At 39.6% G+C, this 19,013-nt stretch overlaps 1 protein-coding gene across 25 annotated transcripts in view; it reads right to left on the bottom strand.

The window, feature by feature from the left end:
- DLG2 (discs large MAGUK scaffold protein 2) overlaps positions 1 to 19,013 on the bottom strand; it is a 2,208,086-nt gene that overhangs the window by 375,703 nt on the left and 1,813,370 nt on the right. For all 25 annotated transcript variants that reach the window (XR_003517338.2, XM_027578649.2, XM_027578631.2 and 22 more), the window contains one exon: positions 14,819 to 14,887. Coding sequence is in view for 24 of the 25 variants with exons in the window: in XM_027578649.2 (XP_027434450.2) it covers positions 14,819 to 14,887 (69 nt within the window). In the remaining variant the exon portion in view is untranslated. The remainder of the gene's footprint in view (positions 1 to 14,818; positions 14,888 to 19,013) is intronic.

Below are 19,013 nucleotides of genomic sequence, written 5' to 3'. Positions count from 1 at the left end.
AAAATTTGGTAAGAGGGAGTGAAACAACGACCATCAGCCTTGGTGTTCTTCATATCTGAACAACACAATTTAACACAAATTTATATTTTGGTTAGTGAGATAAGCTTTAATTTTAATTATAATCACCGACATTTATTAAGAGCTAAGACTATTTAATCCTTATGGTGTCCCTGTAGGTCAGGTATTAGTTTCCTCATTTGAAGATAACAAAACTGAGGTTTGTAAAGTTAAGTTTCTTATCTAAATATCGACCAGCTAAAAGTGGTGGTGGCAGCATTCATATGTCTGATTGTCTATAAAAGCCTTCGTGGCTTCTGCTTTCATACACAACTACGCAGAGTGAAAAAGAATAATGATCAGTTGGCTTATCTCTTCTAGTAAAATAAGGATTGGAAGTGGAGAAAAATCAGTCACTCAGGGAGAGTGAATTCCCTATTACTCAGATCACAGGAGCAGGAAATTTAACAAATCATCATTTGTTAAACATAGTCTCTGTTTGGAGACTGCTTCCTAATTATGTAATAGGATGGGACCTAGAAGCAACCTTGGGAGTTTTGAGCCTAGTAGAGGAGAGAAACTTCTACATAAAACAAGGAGAAAACTCCAAGCATTAAGTCGTCTGGCAGAGATTTGGTCTGTTACAGGGGCGATCAAGAAGGGATCCTGGGGATATGTCTTAGTTGCCTATAAACCCCCTGAATGTAATGGAAACCACTGGAGACTCAGGTGCATGGAAAGAGCAGCTGTGTGTGCAGTTATGTGAACTAATACACACGCACATCAGCTCTGGACTTGTGCAAAATAAGGAGGTGGGATGAGGTGACATTTTACCCGCAAATATTCCTTTCTCATCTGCTAAACTTTCTGAAAGCCTGCCATTAAGAACTGCTTTTCTTTGGATCTAGAAGGGTGTTAGGACTTACGGTGTCTCTTTCTGAATAGGGCCTGCTCTCTCCTCTTCCTTTGTTTTTCTACCCTGTGCTATGCTGTCTTCCACACCGCTGACTCTATCTCCCTGAGCGCACAAGAGAGGTACACAGGAAACGTTTGTTAAACGAACAATGAATGGAGACACTTTCAATTGATTCCCGGTGTGAGGGAAGAGGTTCTAGCCCATCAGAAAGAAACGGGGCAGATGGGATATAGGGAGAGAGAAAAGAGAAAATTACCTCCTACTCAGTACCTAGTTCTTGATAAGAACTGTGCTAAGATGTTTACATATTTAAAAAAATAAATTCTCAAAACAATCTCATGAAGTAGTTATTGATTTTTACTTTACAAGTTAAAGAAACAGGCTCAACAAGTTCAGGAACATCTCAAGGTGATGAAACTAGTAAGAGTCAGTATTTACATAAAAGTAGAGATAAATCAAAAGGCCATGTTCTTTAAATTACACCAGCCTGCTATACCAAGGAGAGAAAATGGAGGACATGCAAGCATTTCAGGGTACAATGTTTACACATTTAAATATCATGCAACATTGATACTGAAATGCGATTTCCCATAAATATGCATAATAATGCTTGACCACAGGAGAATTCTCCATTTGCAGAATGATTAGGCTGTGAAAAGCATGGCTCCCTTCTACACTTCTGTGTAGTTTTTATAGACCTGTGCTTAAAATAAATTCCCAACTCTTGACACCAGCCCACGTGAGCATGGAACTTCCTCAATTTGAAGACAGTAACCTTTTCCCTTGGGTTTGGTAGTCCCTTGATAAAAATTACTGAAACCACATCCAAACAAGGGTTCCTCATTTCCCCAAATCAGCTGCTTGTTCTTTTGTTCTGAAAGCACAAAGATACAAGCTCAGCAAATTATTCCAATTTTCAATGTTGTGTTAGCCCCACTAGACTCTGTGCTCCTCAAGAGCAGGAATTGGGCTGTTTCCTTCTTCATTATCTTAAATGCCTAACTACAGTGCCTGGTACATACTGGGCATTCAGGAAATACTTAGTTGAATGAAAGAATGAATAAAAGGTGACTCAATCAAATCAATGACTGATTGAATGAATGGATGGGTGGTGCTTGTCTCCGGCACAACTGTCCCTGAGTAGTCTGACTTTCCATGCAACCAGCAAGAGCCTTTACCAACCGTGAGCCATCAATCAATAAATGTTGCTGACCGACATCTTAAAAGCATACTTCAGGAGAGTAAACATTTACAGGACTGGAAATCAGCAGAGAGATTAAATAAAGGAGAAAGACCACTGGCTGCTTTCCTGGTAATAGAGGGGCATCTGGCCTGTGGCATAGGATATGGATGTGCTCTTTCTTTAAACTCTTTATAATTGGACAGGAAGAGGAAGTAAACAAAAATCCTAATGAAATTTGAGGGTCTCTGAGGGATTAGCAATATATGCAGAGAAAAACACCAGATTCAGTTGGACCTATAAAGATGGATGTCTCAAGATGAGTAATCTAATGAAGGCTGATAAATGATACTCAAAGCAATCTTTTTCAATCCCTGTTTTCCACAGCCCTGCCACCTCCCAGATCACAGCCAGGCAAGGTAAAAAAAATATAATGAAAATCATTCTTTACAACAAGTTCAATTCAAGGTCAAATGCAATGTCCAGTAAATATTTATCGGATGAGACTGAGGCTGTTCCTACTCATGTGATGGATGAGCAAACAGAAAACCTCTCTGACCACAACTTCTGTCTAGACTCATTTTTGTGAATAATAAAGACAGGACAATGAAGGGCCTCCTCTGTCAAAAAGACTAAAAGATATGGTTGAGATGCCTTTGACATTTGTATTGTTGAGGTAGGGTGGTCTAGTGATGACAGTGTGGGGCTGGGTAGGCATCTGGTTTGTGGTCAGAGCTCCTCTCTTTCCCAGACACACAATCTCAAGGAAGTCACCTACCTTGTGACACATCTGCAAACAGGATAAATGATTCTTATGAAATTGTTACGGGGGTCAAACAGAATAATGTCCCTGAGATTTCTTTGTAAATTATAATACACTGTATAAACATAAGCCTTGTACCTTCAGGGTGAATAGCAAAAGGAGAGAGAAACAAAAAAAGAAAAAGAAATGAATGCAGAATCAAAAGAAAAGGAAGAGGTGGGGGCAGTTTATGGAGAGGAGGGAAGGGAGAAGGAAAAAGAGAGTAGGAGGGACCAAGGACAGGAGGTAGAAGAAGAGAAGCATAGGAAGCAGCGGTGGCAAGGAAGGATCTCAAAGTTTTGGCACACAGGAAGATATGCAGACAAATGCATCACACAAAAACCAGTGGAACAGCAGAATGATCAGAGATGGGATTCAGAAAACCACATCTCTGCAGATCATACGGTTCTGATAAAGCAACTGGAAGTCTCCATCAGATGGTCTCTCTGGAGGAGAAAGTCAACCATTAATCAGCCTCCTCATTATAAATTTCTAAATGGCAAGCCCTACTGATTTCACGTTGCTCTAGTCAGTGCTCAGCTCAGAAATACATCCAGACAGATTTGTCATCACTGCTTGTGCAGCCATTAATGATGGCAATTTCTCTTTGCCTACTTAAGGCCTACTCACTGTTCAGATGAGAGCCTTCTATGACCTCCCTAACCTCTCAGTCCCCTACTACAGATCCCCTATTACAGGCACTCTGGGCGTCACAGGCCACTTTTTCACAGTACTTGGCATAGTCACAGAGTTACATTTGTTTGGGTGATTATTTGATTAATATCTGCTTCTCCCTGCCAGACTGGGGGCAGGGATGGTGTCTGCAAGGCTCATCATTATATTCCCAATTAATTTTATTGATTGGGCACAAACCCACGCAAGTCAGTAAGAGCAGCCTTAATACTAGAAAGATACAAGAAAAAGGGCAGTATTCAAAGAGGGATAATGGGGCAAATATAAGGTGGTGCCAGGATTACAACAAGGAGATTTGTGGCCGATAAGTCTTTCTGTCACTTTGGGCAGATAAATCCTGTCATGGTTTCCTGCATTCATTTTTACTAGCCTGACAAACCTATGACTGGGTGCTTTTTAAAAAATTCCTCCTTGGTTCATTCAGTACGTTAACTAGCTCTTCAACGCCATCTCAATCAACATCATGGGTGATCATATTATCATTAGCATTAATAATTTTTTAAAAGATTTTTTTTATTTATTTATTCATGAGAGACAGAGAGAGAGAGAGAGAGAGAGAGAGAAGCAGGGGGAGAAGCAGGGGAGCCCAATGCGGGACTCGATCCCAGGACCCTGGGATCATGACCTGAGCCGAAGGCAGACGCTTAACCATCTGAGCCACCCAGGCGCCCTCATTAGCATTAATAATTAAGAGTATTGATGGAGAGGGGCAATTTTCTAGTTGAACATTCTGCAGCACACTGTTTTGAGTATGTTTAATTATATAATAATAAGGAGGAAGTTTATTCACAACTTACTTCGAGCACTTTATTAAAACACTTTATTAAAAACTAAAAGGGTTTCCAAGGAAGACATGCAGGGATAAGTAATCATACTGGCATTGAACTACACACAGAAAATAAGAATTTTTTATATAAAAAACCCCAACAAACTAAATTCCCCAGTAGATTCTATGGTATCCCTCTAAGACAAATTCCAGCTGCTTGGCAATGAACATCCTTCCTGTCCAAGGCCATCAAACAGGATGGCCCAGCAGCTCTTGATAACCAGACTCCTACCCTGTCCCTCCCGGCTTTCTTCCTTAGTCCTGCTGGGTAAAACAGATGCCAACAGGATGGAAATATTATTCCTCCACTTCTTCTAATTTAGCACAGTGAAATCACTGTTAGGTGCTTGTGCTATTTTTGTTAATGTTCTTATATGAAAACTGGATTTTTGACAATAACTATAATGACAAAAACCTCCAAAACCCCAGGAATCATACTGAGCTCCACACTGCATTTCAACATCTTACTTGGGCCTCCAAACTGGCCAATTTGTAATAACAAAACACATGTAATTCTGAGAGGGCAGGAAAAGGTGGTGATTTAAAAATGTGGCTTTAGTATCCCAAGTCTGCCACTTAGTATCTGTGTGACCTCGGGCAGCACCTTTAACTTCTTTAAGCCTCACTGTCCCCACCCATAAAGCGGGATAATGTGCCCATAAACAATAATAATAATTGTTGTCAGAACCAGATGAGATCCACAGAAAGCACTTATATCAGCTGCTATTAAATAGGAAATACTTAGGGGCGCCTGGGTGGCTCAGTCATTAAGCATCTGCCTTCAGCTCAGGTCATGATCCCAGGGTCCTGGGATCGAGCCCCACATTGGGCTCCCTGCTCGGCAGGAAGCCTGCTTCTCCCTCTCTCCCTGCTTCTGTTCCCTCTCTCGCTGTGTCTCTCTCTGTCAAATAAATAAATAAAATCTTAAAAAAATAAGAAATATTTAATGTTATATTTCTAGCATTTGAATATAGAAAATATCCTGTTTGGACTTTGCTATCCATGTATCTAAGCCACCTGCTTTTATGATAGAGTGCTATATATTCTTTATTTTATGTCTTTCCTTTATTTATGTTAGAGAGAGAGAGAGCACGCACAAGCCTGTGCAGTGGTAGGGTGGGGGGCAGAGGGAAAGGGAGATAGAATCCCAAGCAGACTCCATGGTGAGCGCAGAGCCTGATGCACAGTACGGTCTCAGGACCCTGAGATCATGGCCTGAGCCAAAATCAAGAGTCAGGCGCTTAACTGACTGTGCCACCCAGGCGTCCCTATGTTGTGTCTTTCCCATTTCATTGTTCTAAGGAAGCCTTTCTCTGATGGAATAATAATGATAATGGTGATTAATGTTTATAAAAGTCTTTAGCTAAAAAAAATATACATCTAGATCCTCCTTGTCAACTTCCCAAATCTATGTGGATGTTTTACTTGAAATTCCAAATTTGAAAACTTCTGTCGTATACAAGAAAGTGGACATTTTTGGTTTTGTTCCGTGCTTGTTTCTCCCACAGTTGTTCTTTCAACAGCAGAGGGCGTTGGAAACCCAGGCCCTGGGAGATAATTAGGACCCCATGAATGGCCACCCTTACCTATGCCCTGGTTCTTGGCAACCTCAGCATGTTTTCAACACCGATAAATTTTTGGCAATCCTTAAAAGTTTGCTGTGATGACACCTTTTATACTTTCAGCTCTACACATCTAAGGAAGAAAGATTACAAGGCCTAGGGAAGGATGTCTTATCGAGTAAGGAAATGGAAAAAAGAAGCAGTAGGCCAATGGAAATGGGGCTAAGGAAAATAAGCTTGACCGCTCCACTAGGAGTACAGGTGGAAATTGCAGGGACATGAGGAGAAATGAAAAGCAAACACATGGTGTGAACTACAGGAAACATACGTTCTGGAATTATCTGCTGTTCTGATTGATTCCTAACGTGTCCTCTGAGGTTTAAGCTCTGAAGGTCCCTTTTCCCTCTGGAGATGAAAGGAGGGGTCTGTAAACTCCCTTCTTCCTTCCAAGCAGCTAGGGTCCCTCAGAAGGAGACCTAGCAACAAAAGAAAGGCTGGGACTCTCATCCAGAGCTTTCTCACCCAAGAGACGAGTTGTCTTTATTGCACTATAAATCACAAGCAAAAATATTTTTGGGAGAGACAGGAGGAAATTTGATTTTTTCCTAAGCATTTCTAAAAATCACCTAGTGGGTTGTCTTTTTAATTTTCCTGTATTCTTCCTAAATAAACTCTTTAGCTAGCAGGAGAGCAAATTAAAGAAGAGGGCCATAACTATATATATTTCTTAATACATTCTAAAGATACACAAAAATCCTCTCCACTTAACCCAAATTGGCCCCCTGTTTTGGTGAGGTCACTTACATTTCTGTGGTTAACAAAGGTTCATATTTTTGACCAGTGACTCCAGCAAGTAACAACCTGAATAAAGCTTCTCTTTCAAGTCTGAAAGTAGTTCAGCATACCAGCACCCCCTCTGTTACTCTCAGAAATACTGCTTAGCACTGCTTTTGAGGATCAGGGTAAGGAAATGTGTTGGACAGACTTCAGGGTAAGGAAGGAAGTTGAACATTCATACTGATTATGAATCCTGAAGGGTGGCTGGGTCTGTGAGTGTGTGGGTAGAGATGACTCAAGCCATTGCCCCTGAGGGCTAGCTGTCTAGAGCACAATGGTCCTTTAGGTTTCACATTTGGAAATATTCCTAGAAGTTTAGAAGCCAAACTTTTCTTCTTCAAAACTCATTAAACTATACAATGTTAGAGTTGGAGGGAATCTAAGACACCAATGATTTAACTCAACCTTATCGCTTTGTGTATGAGGTAACTGAGGTCTGCTCAAAATCACCCAGTAAGAGGTGGCAGACTTGAACCTAGAACCCAGATTTCCTGTTTCTCAGGTCAATAATGCTTCACTTTCTACAGTGACCATGTGTTTTGGAACTGAATATCTGGGCATTTAGACTAAGAAGACTATTTTAAGTCAGCATCATCCTGAAAAATCTGAAGCACATTAGCTATAAAAAAGCTTTTCCCATCAAGGCAAAAGGAGTTGGGTAAAGAACAAGAGAGCCAATGATTCCAGCCAAGGTCTGTTCCCAGAGTTCTGTTTCCTTGGACAGCACACCTGTTCAGACCCTTCATGGGAACACCAGAGGTCCCCTGGCCCCAGTGGTGCCATGGTCTCAAGAGTCCAGAGGTCTTAGGGTGTGGAGAGGGGGTCTCTGGTGTCAAACAAAGGTTCACGGCTATTGCCATCAAGACAGGCCCTGTCCCACTAAGAAAGAACGACAATGATATCAACACAGAACAGTTAGCCTGAGAGGATGGGTTTTCCCCTAGATCTATCTGTTTACAGATACAACTATCCAAGTTCTTTGGATACTCAGAGACTTCTCTATTTGGGAGAGATATTTAGTTAGGGCCAATTAGACAAACCATCCACTCTAAAGAATTCCTTCTGTAATATCACTGAAGATAGCTCTCTAGTTTCTTGTTAAGTGCTACTTGTGGAGGATGCTCAACAGTCTCCAGGGCAGCTATTTCACTGAGGTGAAAATGCCAGTTAGTAGAAATCTGCTTCCAGGATGTTGCTCAAACGATCTTGTAAGGGAAGATAAAAACCAAGTGTATGGGGCACCTGGGTGGCTCAGTCGGTTAAGCGACTGCCTTCGGCCCAGGTCATGATCCTGGAGTCCCGGGATCGAGTCCCACGTCGGGCTCCCTGCTCAGCAGGGAGTCTGCTTCTCCCTCTGACTCTCTTCTCTCTCGTGCTCTCTATCTCTCATTCTCTCAAATAAATAAATAAAATCTTAAAAAAAAAAAAAAACAAGTGTACGCCCCCTAGTGGATGAAAGGACGCTACCTTGGCGCTGAAGAGACTTCCTCTTCTCAGTGTTAGCCAAGTACTTTAGGTTTTGGCACATGATTTCCCTTTTTTTAACCTCTGCCTTGCTCCAAATACATTCCTCAAAGTTCAATTTGTGTCACCCCCCCCCCACCCCGCCCCAAACACACACACACCAGAAGCCTACCTGGTTTCCCAGAGACAATTGCTTTTAACCATTTTGGTTTTAATTCTCATGGTTACCTCCATGTTGTTAAAAATATGCTTATAAGAGAGCTTTTCTTTAAATTCTATTTTGTTCCCAGAATTACTTCTGTTTCCATGAGTATAGTTTTTCTCTGTGCATGTGTGTTTTTTAAATCTTGTTTTCATTATTTTGTGGGTTTTGTTAAACTATTTGGTAACTTGTGGCTGGCTGTGCATATTCAAGAATGAATTAGTAGAAAGGCTGCAGGGGATGCTGCAGATCAGGGCAAGGCTTTTCCACTGACAGGCTTCCGGTTAGGTAAGCAAACCTGAAAACTGTCCGTGTATCTGGCTCTGCCGTGTGGGCAACGTGCAAACTAGCTTATCTAGGTTCCTCAGAAGAAATTCTATTTCTTTAGAGAAGAGCCTTCATTTTCTGACTGGTGGTAAGTCCCTGCCTGGCAGCTGCTGTGTCAGGCGTGTGTATGCTGAGTGGGGGCATCCTCAGTCCTATTCTCAGACTCTGCGCTCAGTCCCATCTGTTGTCACTATTCTGAAGTCTCTGAATTTCCTGGGCTCTGCCAGGCAGTTCTGCTACCTCCTGAGCCCAAGGCCCCTGCCTGCAACACTGCTGCACTGTGGTGGGCCTTTTTGTGGGTGGCGTCCCTGGAACCTAGGAGACGGCATTTACGTAGAACACACCAGCCCTGCCTCTGCGGGTGATCGAAGGCTGGGGTTGCTTTGTTCTGTTTGGTCCATCTGCTTTCTGTCATCCAGAAGTGTGATGGAATCTTTTGGGTTTTGATGCCTCTCCCACTTCCTTTACCATTACGGGACTGTCCTTTTTTTATTCTTTCAATGTCCTTTTAATGGGGTCCCAGGAGGAAGAAGAGAAGAAGGGGTGGAGAGCTGTATCTGTCAACCTGAACCTGAAGCAAGGAGATCACACTGTGAATGGGGATGTTATTCTGCCTCCTTATGCCTGGCATAGTTAAAGATGACTCACATATTGATTTAAAAAACAGCAGTAACTCTAGGTGGAGGCTCAATTGGACAGTTTTGTTGTCTTCATGATCAAAATAACTGGAAATCTGAAATAGTCCCACTTATTTTATGTCAGATAAATAGCAACTTAGGTGAAAAATACATAAACATAAGGACTTTTAAACTACATTCATTTAAAAAATATCCTAAGCAGTTGCTTTTCATGAAAGCATTAGGAAGATAAGTTTTGAAACAATGAAATTTCCAATTTCAGCTTATTGCCTCCACTCAGCGGTATAACACCTTAATGGGAATCTGCTAAAGACCCATTGGCCTATGCAAAGTGAAAAATTACTTTCCCACTATGTGCTCAGTGACAATGATTGTATGCCACATTATCTCTCTATTTGTGGGCCAGCTGGGCACATATAGCATGAATTTTAGTGTTCTGAACCTTACAGAGAATTACTGAGGTATCCCCTTCTAAATATTCCTGCAATGCAAAATTATTTCTACCTCCAAGATTTTATTTTATATCCAGAAATGTTTTATACACACACACACACACACACACACACACACACACACACACACACACACAATAGCAAGTGTTCAATGTGGGTCTTCAAACTAATCTAGGCTATAAAAGTTTTGTTTTCTCAGGACACTTGGACTAAGTATATATTCAGCTAGTACTTATTGAGGGTCTAATATGTACCTGCTACTTCTGCAGGAAGCTAGTGAGTCCTGTGCTAGTCTTGCTCTTGGCTAAGGAGAAAATTCATGCTTAGAGAGAGGGGAGGGGTCCTGTTTAAGACAGACAACAACAGATGGCAGAGAGGCCAGGATTCAAAACCAATTCTTTGATTCCAGAGTCAGTTTTCTTCCATGACTGCAAGGAACACAATATTTTTCATGGCGCATGATTCGCTTGTTAAATAGAGGCAAAATGTTTTGTATCAGTTAAAACAATGGAGCATCACTGAGAATACCATTTTTTTTAAGATTTTATTTATTTATTTGAGAGAGAGAGAGAGATCACGAGAAGGGTAGAGGGGAAGAGGGAGAAGCAGACTCCCCACTGAGCAGGGAGCCCAATGCAGGACTCGATCCTAGGACCTTGGAATCATGACCTGAGCCGAAGGCAGATGCTTAACTGACTGAGCCAACCAGGTGCCCAATCATTTCTGATTTTAGAAAAGGAGTCAACTTTGTATTATAAGGTCAGGGGAAGGCCTTTGCATTTTTGGTCTCATCTCAGCAGAGAATTAGAATTAGTGATTGTGGTTATCACAGATGTCATTGCACTCAAGTGGAAAACAGTGTAAAAGGCTAAAAAAAATGTATTGGCAAACTGCTAATAAGCTTTTGTGAGTAAGAGGAAAGAAAAGATTTGGAAATAGCTTTAGAAGAAAATGCTTTTATTTAGACTAGCTGGAGGAAATCTTCTCTGTGTTAATGACCAATATGTGGACTGACAGTCATTCTGTGCTCTGCCAAGGGAAGTCTTCATAAGGAACAAGGAAGGTTAAGTAGAGACCAATGGGCAGCTCAGTCCCCATACCCTCACCTCTATCACAAATACCTCAGCTACCTAGCATGTACATGGATCTCCAGATCTACTCCAAATGGTGGGTTATTAGCTCTGTTTAATGATTTCTAGGCTTCGAGTCAGTTCTAGTTCTTTATCATTTTGAAATGGAAGTCCCAGGAAGTTCTTCACTGTGTCTAACTTATCCTGAATGTGGTTTATGAATGGTGTGACCAGTGCTCTCCAGCTCAATAAAGACTTTTCACGCTGCATTGTTGTACAGAAGAATTTAATTTGGTTTCAAATCAAAACTGTGCTTTCTAGGTAGGTGTCCTTGGGAAAATTACTTACCTCCTCTGAGAATCAAGATTCAGAAAAAAGGATGCCTATTTTACATGACTATTTTGAAATGAAATTATAGAAGATAGATGGATGAGGAGAGAGAGGGAATGAGAACACACCAGGTAGCTGATAAGCACTTAATAAATATTAGTTTCTTTTCTCTTCCCTTGAAGGAATATCCATGAATTTGAACTATTTTTATTCCAACAAGTTGCACATTTTGAATGTAATCTCTTTAATGACGAGCTCCTTTCTTCAAATCATAGAATCCTAACCCTGTCAATGTTTTCTTGATAGAATGCTGTCCCAGCTCTTTGTTAACTCTGGACGTCCTTTCCTTTGCCTGTTCCACATGTCTGATATAACAGGCAGAATTTAAAACTGATCACGGTCCTTTGGAGAATGTGACCAGCAAGTTTTGTGGAATAGTTTTTATAAACTATGGCATTTTCCAGAAAGAGGAAATCAGCAGGGGTGGTATGGAGGGTTCAATCACAAGGCCACACACACCTGCACTGCAGGTGATGACTGATGAACATTCTTAAGTGCAACTGGAGAATGTTCACAGGCTGGGGAGACTATTTCCTCTTGTGTTTACATAGTGTCTTTGTCTTAAACTTTCTGAGAGACATATACCTATATTCTTCCCTTTGGAGCTGAGGATAAGCCGCTATGTAGAAAAGGCTTACACTATTCTTTAATGTGTTTAATGAGCATTTAAGTATAATCTTGGTAATTAGAATACATATATATATATGTGTGTGTGTGTGTGTATATAGATATATATATATAGATATATTCACTCAGCAATGAAGCAAACTCAATGATTTGAATTGCTTCCACAAATGATTATTACCTGTGTATATAGGAATATGCCTCTCCAAAGTACAGTGACGACACCGATCCCTGACTGTTTTAACGAATCCTTATTTAATATAAATGCAGAACTCTCCTGCCTGATAAATTAAGTATATGTTATGTATAAGAACAACAGCAATGAACATTATACTATACTATAGCAAACACATATAATGCCAGTACTATTATAAAAAATAATATATATAACTTTCATTCTCAAGAAAAACTCTGTAAGGAAATACTAAGTATGTACATTTTACAGATGAGGAAATTAAGGCATATAAAACAAACGTACGTTTGTATAAAAACATACATAATTGTATGTTTTATACAAAAACACAAGCAACTTGCTGTCACACAGCTAGTAAGTTCCTGAGTCCAGACTTAAACTCAGGGAGTCTGGCTATGATCCAGAATCTAGACCAACTTAAATATTACTACAGAACCAAATTCTGTGACTTACTGATTGAGAACTTCTTATGCCTTTTTTGTTTTTTTATGGACTAGAACAAATGTTACAAAGAAGACACTGTCCTATTGAGAAAAAAGCTGCTTAATTCTCCAGAGCTATTTAGCTATTATTCATATCTAGCCTACCATTCCTATCTCTCTGTTTTTGTTTGTTTACTAGAGGAACCAAAGTGGTTTGATGTTCTTTACCATCACAAACAGAAGAGGAGGGCTACCAGGGGAAGGAACTGTCCTTTTGAGGGCGGAGAGTGCAGTGCCCACGGAGAGGCCACATTCCTTTTGCTCACTTTCTTATGGGTCTGGGGACATGCAAGGGGTTTCCTTAGCTGAAGGCAAGAAAGGGCACTCCATGAAAACTATTTATAATATTTATGCTCTTCCATGAAGTAAAGACTAACATCTCTCTCCAAGGTGGACCTCCATTAAGCCATGGAGTTTGTTGCTTTGCCCTGTTGCCACCCAGGATGGAAAAGAACCATGGGGAGAGAAGACAAGAAGGTCAGCCAGGGAGAAAAGAGGTAAGGACTGTCCCTGGTAAGCTCTACCTGAGGGGGAGGAAAGATGGCTGCTGTTTGGCCTGCAAGCCTCAGGTTTGAAGCTGCTGAGGACAGATGAGAATTGGGGACTCCGGTCATGGGAGGGACTGCTATGGTTCAGGGAGTGGTGAGTATGTGGGAAGGTACAGTGTGCTGTTGCCAGGTGTTCTGTTGAAGAAACAGCTGGTCTCCCAGGGTATCACTTGGCTGGAGGAGCTGTGGGAGTCTCCCAACATTGGTGCATGTTTGGTTATCCACCCATTCAGGCTACATCACCAGAGTTAACCAAGAGAAAGGGGACAGCCACAGTAGAATGGTGAGGAAGTGCCAATTCCTGTTTCCTTTTTTTTTTTTTTTTGCCCCAATACTACCAGAGGAGAAATCTAAGAGAAAGGACCATCTAGAGGGGTGATATCAGAGATAGAGCGGACCATACCCCTGTCAACTCCAGAACACTCTGGTGGAACCCAAGTCCTAATTATGTTAGAAGGAGGGACAGAGGTCTGAATAAAATATAAAATTTTAAAATAGAAAGGACTAATAAATAATAAAGTTAGAGATTTAAATTGAAATGCCATTAAGGAAGCCTACGTGTCATTGAGAAATAAGGTTGAAACAAAATTGGTAACAGATATTGGAGAAGTAAAATGATTTAATTTTTATACATTAATCAATTAAATGTTCTCAATTCAACCAGCTATAATTATAAAACAAGTGGAGGGAAATATTAACCCCTTCCCCCCCAACCACTCCAGCTTTTATCTGATTGGGGAATTCAGAAATACAAAATACTAAGTCCTCTACATGTAAGCCTGCCCAGCCAATATCTCCATTCTTTTTTTTTTTTTTAAGATTTATTTATTTTAGACAGAGAGAACAAGCAAGAGAGAGTACGAGCAGGGGGAGGGGCAGAGGGAGAGGGAGAGAGAGAATCTCCAAAAGACTCCCCACTGAGTGCACAGCCTGACACTGGGCTGGATCTCACAATCCAGAGACCATGACCTGAACCAAAATTAAGAGTTGGACCCATGACCTATTGAGCCACCCAGGCACCCCCAACATCTCCATTCTTATCTCCTGCCCCACTGCTTCACATACCCTAGGCCAATCTCTGAGTCACCTAATGGCCTTATGCCACCTCATGCTTGCTCATGTGTTCATGTTTTTGCACATGCCCTTTCTTCTGCTCAGAGTACCCTTCCTTCCAGTGTCTGCCAGGCAATTATCCATAGGTGCTTCAGTTCTCAGCTTGACAGTTATGTCTTCTCTGAAACCATCCTGACCTGCTCCCCCCTCCTTCTTTGATGCCCATTCTCAGCCAGGTGTCCTTCCAGGATCTTCCATTAATCCCTTACATGCATCTCCTTTGTGATGCTTACACCGGATGCAAATATGTGTCTGTATTTCTGCCACTCCCAATAGACAATGAGCCCTCTGAAGGTAAAGAATAGATCTCATTTGACTTGTTAAATGAAGTACCTAGCACAGTACTTGGCACATAACATAAACTTTACAGATTATTTGTTAAGAGAAGGAAGGAAGAGAGGAAAAAAGGGAAGGAAGGAAGGAAGGAAGGAAATTTCTGCATGCCCTAGTGATGAGGCTCCAGTTTAGTGTAAGAGAAGGCTCCATATTATTCTCATCTTACCCTTCCAGGGAGATGGCCCGTTGGAGGGTCACTGAAGGCTGGCGGGTTGCGGTGCTGTGTTGAGAATGACTGCAACAAGAGAAAGAAAAAACAAACACAGGTCATTTATTTAAAATGTCTTTGCACATTGTCATCAGTCCTATTGTCAAGAAAAGAACAAATCTTGAAAGAAATCCAATGGAGCTAAAATGTTCTTTGGTGAGATGTAGAATCATCCACCAAAATCTGGTACTCTACCGGATAAGGGGGTAATATTTCCTTATAATTTGATTTCAGCATGTATTATTCAAAAGTAACCTTGAAATGACAGAAAGACATGAAAAGAAAAATATTTGGAAGAGGTAATTTTCATAATTTCATTATGATGCAGTGTATTACTTTTTAAGTGAAGAACATTTTTATAACACATTTTTAAACAGTGGATTTGAAAATTGGAGAAGTATTTAATTAGTATAAGCTTTCATATTAGTTCACATTTGCAACACTCACTTGTAAAATTAATAACAATTCAGCTGTTGGATGAACACAAAAACTTGAAAAATGAGACCTCTGGTTGCATGCCAACCTTAGAATTTAATGTAAATCCATATTTTGTTTGTTGCATGGTAATAAGACTGATTTTATAGATAAGCAGTTGCAATAAAAATTATAATGTTTATCATTCATTTTGCACTCATATTGCCTGAATTCCTTTTCTACATTTATTTGTTTACTTCTCTCAATCCTATGAGGTACACCCTGTCCCATTAACAGGTGAAGGAACTAAGGTATGGAGAGGTTTAGAAACGTGTCCCAAGTCATGTGGTAAATACTTGTGCTTGAGATAGCATCTAAACTGTCTGATTCTAGAGACATTATTCTTAACCATCATGTTATATCATCTCCCAAATGGTGACAATTTCTCAGATCTGTAAGAATGTGTTTTGCATTCTCAGAATACTCTTCAATTAGAGATAGAGGTTCCTCTGAGATATGTACAGTAACAATCCAGCAGCAAAAAGTAATGCTTTGTAGATTTCCTATGTGTTAAAATGTATGATAAAATGTGTTTCAGTGTGTAATTTTAGTTTGTTGTATTGATGTAATATCTTAATTGTAATATTAGTTATAAACACACACACACACGTTATGAAGGTGTATATACACAAATATATGAATAAAGAGAAACCCGAGTCAGATGTTTGCAGAACATTAGACACCTTCACACAATTCCACAACTTCTCAGCACATACTTCTGAAAACACTGACATTGTCACAGAGAGCCAAGATGTAGGCTCCAGATTTTCATCCAGAAATTCAGTCATTATGGATGATAAGTGGTATCCCTCTGTGAATAGCATTTAGTTGTGACATGGATGACATTTATCTGAGGTTGAGGGAGAATTTGGGCATTGTAGCTAAAAACTAGAGAATGTTGTTGAAATTAAGGATTGTGCCCTATGTTTCCTGGCATCCTTCATAGTGTCGAGCATGATATATGTTCCCTGAACATGTTTTGACTGACAGTTGAAAAACAGCCTAGCATTCAGGAGCTGGGCCATGTAGCCAGATGCTTGAGTTAAAATCCCAGCTCCACCAAATGGACCAATGTGACCTTGCTCAAGTGAACTACATCTCTCTGTGTGTCAGTTTCTCACCTGTGAGATCAGGATAGCAATAGTACTTTCCTCCTGGGATTTTTATAAGGATTCAGTGAATACAATGTTTAAAACGGTGTCTATTACATGGTAAAAGCTACATAAGTATTTGTTAAATAAATAATATGATTTAGCAGAATGTGTATTTTAACATAGCACTAAATAAGAATAATTACTTAGATCATTTCTTTTAGTTATATAGTCAGTGCCACAAGGTGTGTATTTGGGAGTATAATATAAATTTGGTGATCAGTATCAAATTAAAATATATTTTCTATTGTAAAAACATTATAAATTAATGAAAATCAAAATAAGAGAAAGTTAAAAAAATCACATATAATTCCATTACCTTGTCTCAGATGTTACAGAATTATCTAATTTAATTATTGCAGCTGTCCTGTAGGTATGTATGAGTAGCCACATTTTATATATAAAAAAACAAAGCACACAAAACTTAAACAACTTATCAGAAATCAATAGCTTGCAAATATGGAGCCAGAATTCAAACTAAAGCCTATCTTGTTGCCAAGTGTGTGTACTTCTATGCTATGTTATTGACTCTCTATATGTCCACATCTGCTTCATATAGTTTTATATATACACAGACCATATATAGCTTTATATCCTGCATTTGCTTATTATATTATAATTTAAACATTTCTTATAGGGTCTCCATAATTATTATTTTCATGTTATATAATGTTTTTTCCTCTGAAGATATATTTATTCTTTTGTGCTTAGATATTTGGGTTATTTCTACTGTTTTAATATTATAAACAATGTTGCATGAATATATTGTTATAAATTACTTTTTCTTATTTGACAATTTCCTTTTACTATATTCCCCAAATGGAAACATTCACTAGGTTCTTGATTTATGTTATTAATTACTTTTCAAAAGTTATGTATCATTTTATTGCCTCCAATATATTATAATATATATTCCATTAATATCTTTTTAAATAATATAAAATATATATATGCCAGTTTCACCACAATCTTATAGTCACTAACATTATAATTTAAAAAATTGATAATAGGTACAAAACGATACTTCAGATTTATGAGTATTTCTTCTTTTTACTAAAATGACCATTTTTTTCTATATGCTTACTTGTTAATTGTGTTTCTTTTGTTTAAACTGTTTAATCCTTTCCTTTGCCATATATATTACACTGGTTTAGAAAGTACCAACAGTCCTTTTGGGTAAAGATCAATGATGCCTGCTAACCAAGATGAATGAGTAACTGGAATTCCTGATAGCTTCCTCACCATTAGCCTAGCCCATATAATTAAAAAAAAGAAAAATTCAGCAATCTCTCTTTACTTATCACTACCTTAAACTAATTACTATTATTCTACCCTAAATTATTCCAGTAACATCCCTCTTAAAGTTTTACTGACACTTAAATTAAATGTGGAAGATACCTTGAAGTGCTCACAGAATTTGACTCCTCATATATTACACAAGCAAAGTCAGCCAGTTTCTCCGAATGTGTAAATTTTGAACAACCAGAGCCTTTCATAACATGTAATTACCCTTTTACTTTACTAAGACAAATACAGTGAATTATTTGATAAGTCAAGACCTATAGACACAAGGGAATTTTTGTTTTTCCCTGATAGCAATATGTAAGCAGGACTTGAATGGGGAACACTTGTAGTAGGTATTAGGAGCTACCAGATGGTGATAATAAACTGGTATTTTTTTTTAAAGATTTTTATTTATTTATTTGTCAGAGAGAGAGAGCACAAGCACGGGGAGCAGCAGAGGGAGAGGGAGAAGCAGGCTCCTCACTGAGCAAGGAGCCCGATGTGGGACTTGATCCCAGGAGGGGATCGTGACCTGAGCCGAAGGCAGACACTTAACGACTGAGCCACCCAGGCGTCCCAATAACTGGTATTTTTTAAAAACACCTAACATCTTTCCCCCGGAACCAAGCCGGTTCTGTGCATTCTGTATTACTGACTGTGTAGACAGTGTGTTGCTAGTTCTATCATGACTGACAAATTACAAGGAACCCGTGCCTGGCCCTTTCAGCTCCTCAGGCAGAGACAAGCCAGATGGAATTCTGAAAAAACTGCAGGAAGCAGCATGGGAGGAAGGCACAGCTAAAACTTCAAGCTTTTAATATTGGAGAGCTAAGTGCTCAGAATATCTTTGTCTTAAAAAAAATCCCCAATCTTATCAACAAATGGCCATCATTCTCCTTCTATCATTTTTCTAGACACTGTTAGAGTCTATTCTGTGAAGCAGTATATGATATGCCTCCCTCATCACCCCAGGGCAGTTGACACGCTGTTTGGTGCACCATCCCATCTTTTCCACACATCCCAAATAGCACCAGAACTGAGAATCACCACCATTTATTTACACGCCTTTTTTTTCCCCTGCTAAGTCATGCATGTTTTCAGAGCAAGGAGTGAGGCTTATCCATGTGCACATTCTCAGCTCAGCGCTGATCCACAGAATATGCTTCATAAATGCCTTTCTGAATGATGAAGACCATGGGCTGAGTTCCATCTATCTGTAAGGCTCCACGCCCTGTCTCTTTCAA

The sequence above is a fragment of the Zalophus californianus genome, chromosome 11 (genome assembly GCF_009762305.2).
Source record: "Zalophus californianus isolate mZalCal1 chromosome 11, mZalCal1.pri.v2, whole genome shotgun sequence".
In the NCBI taxonomy this organism is placed as follows: Eukaryota; Metazoa; Chordata; class Mammalia; order Carnivora; family Otariidae; genus Zalophus; species Zalophus californianus.
This window is presented reverse-complemented; position numbering and strand designations above follow the sequence as displayed.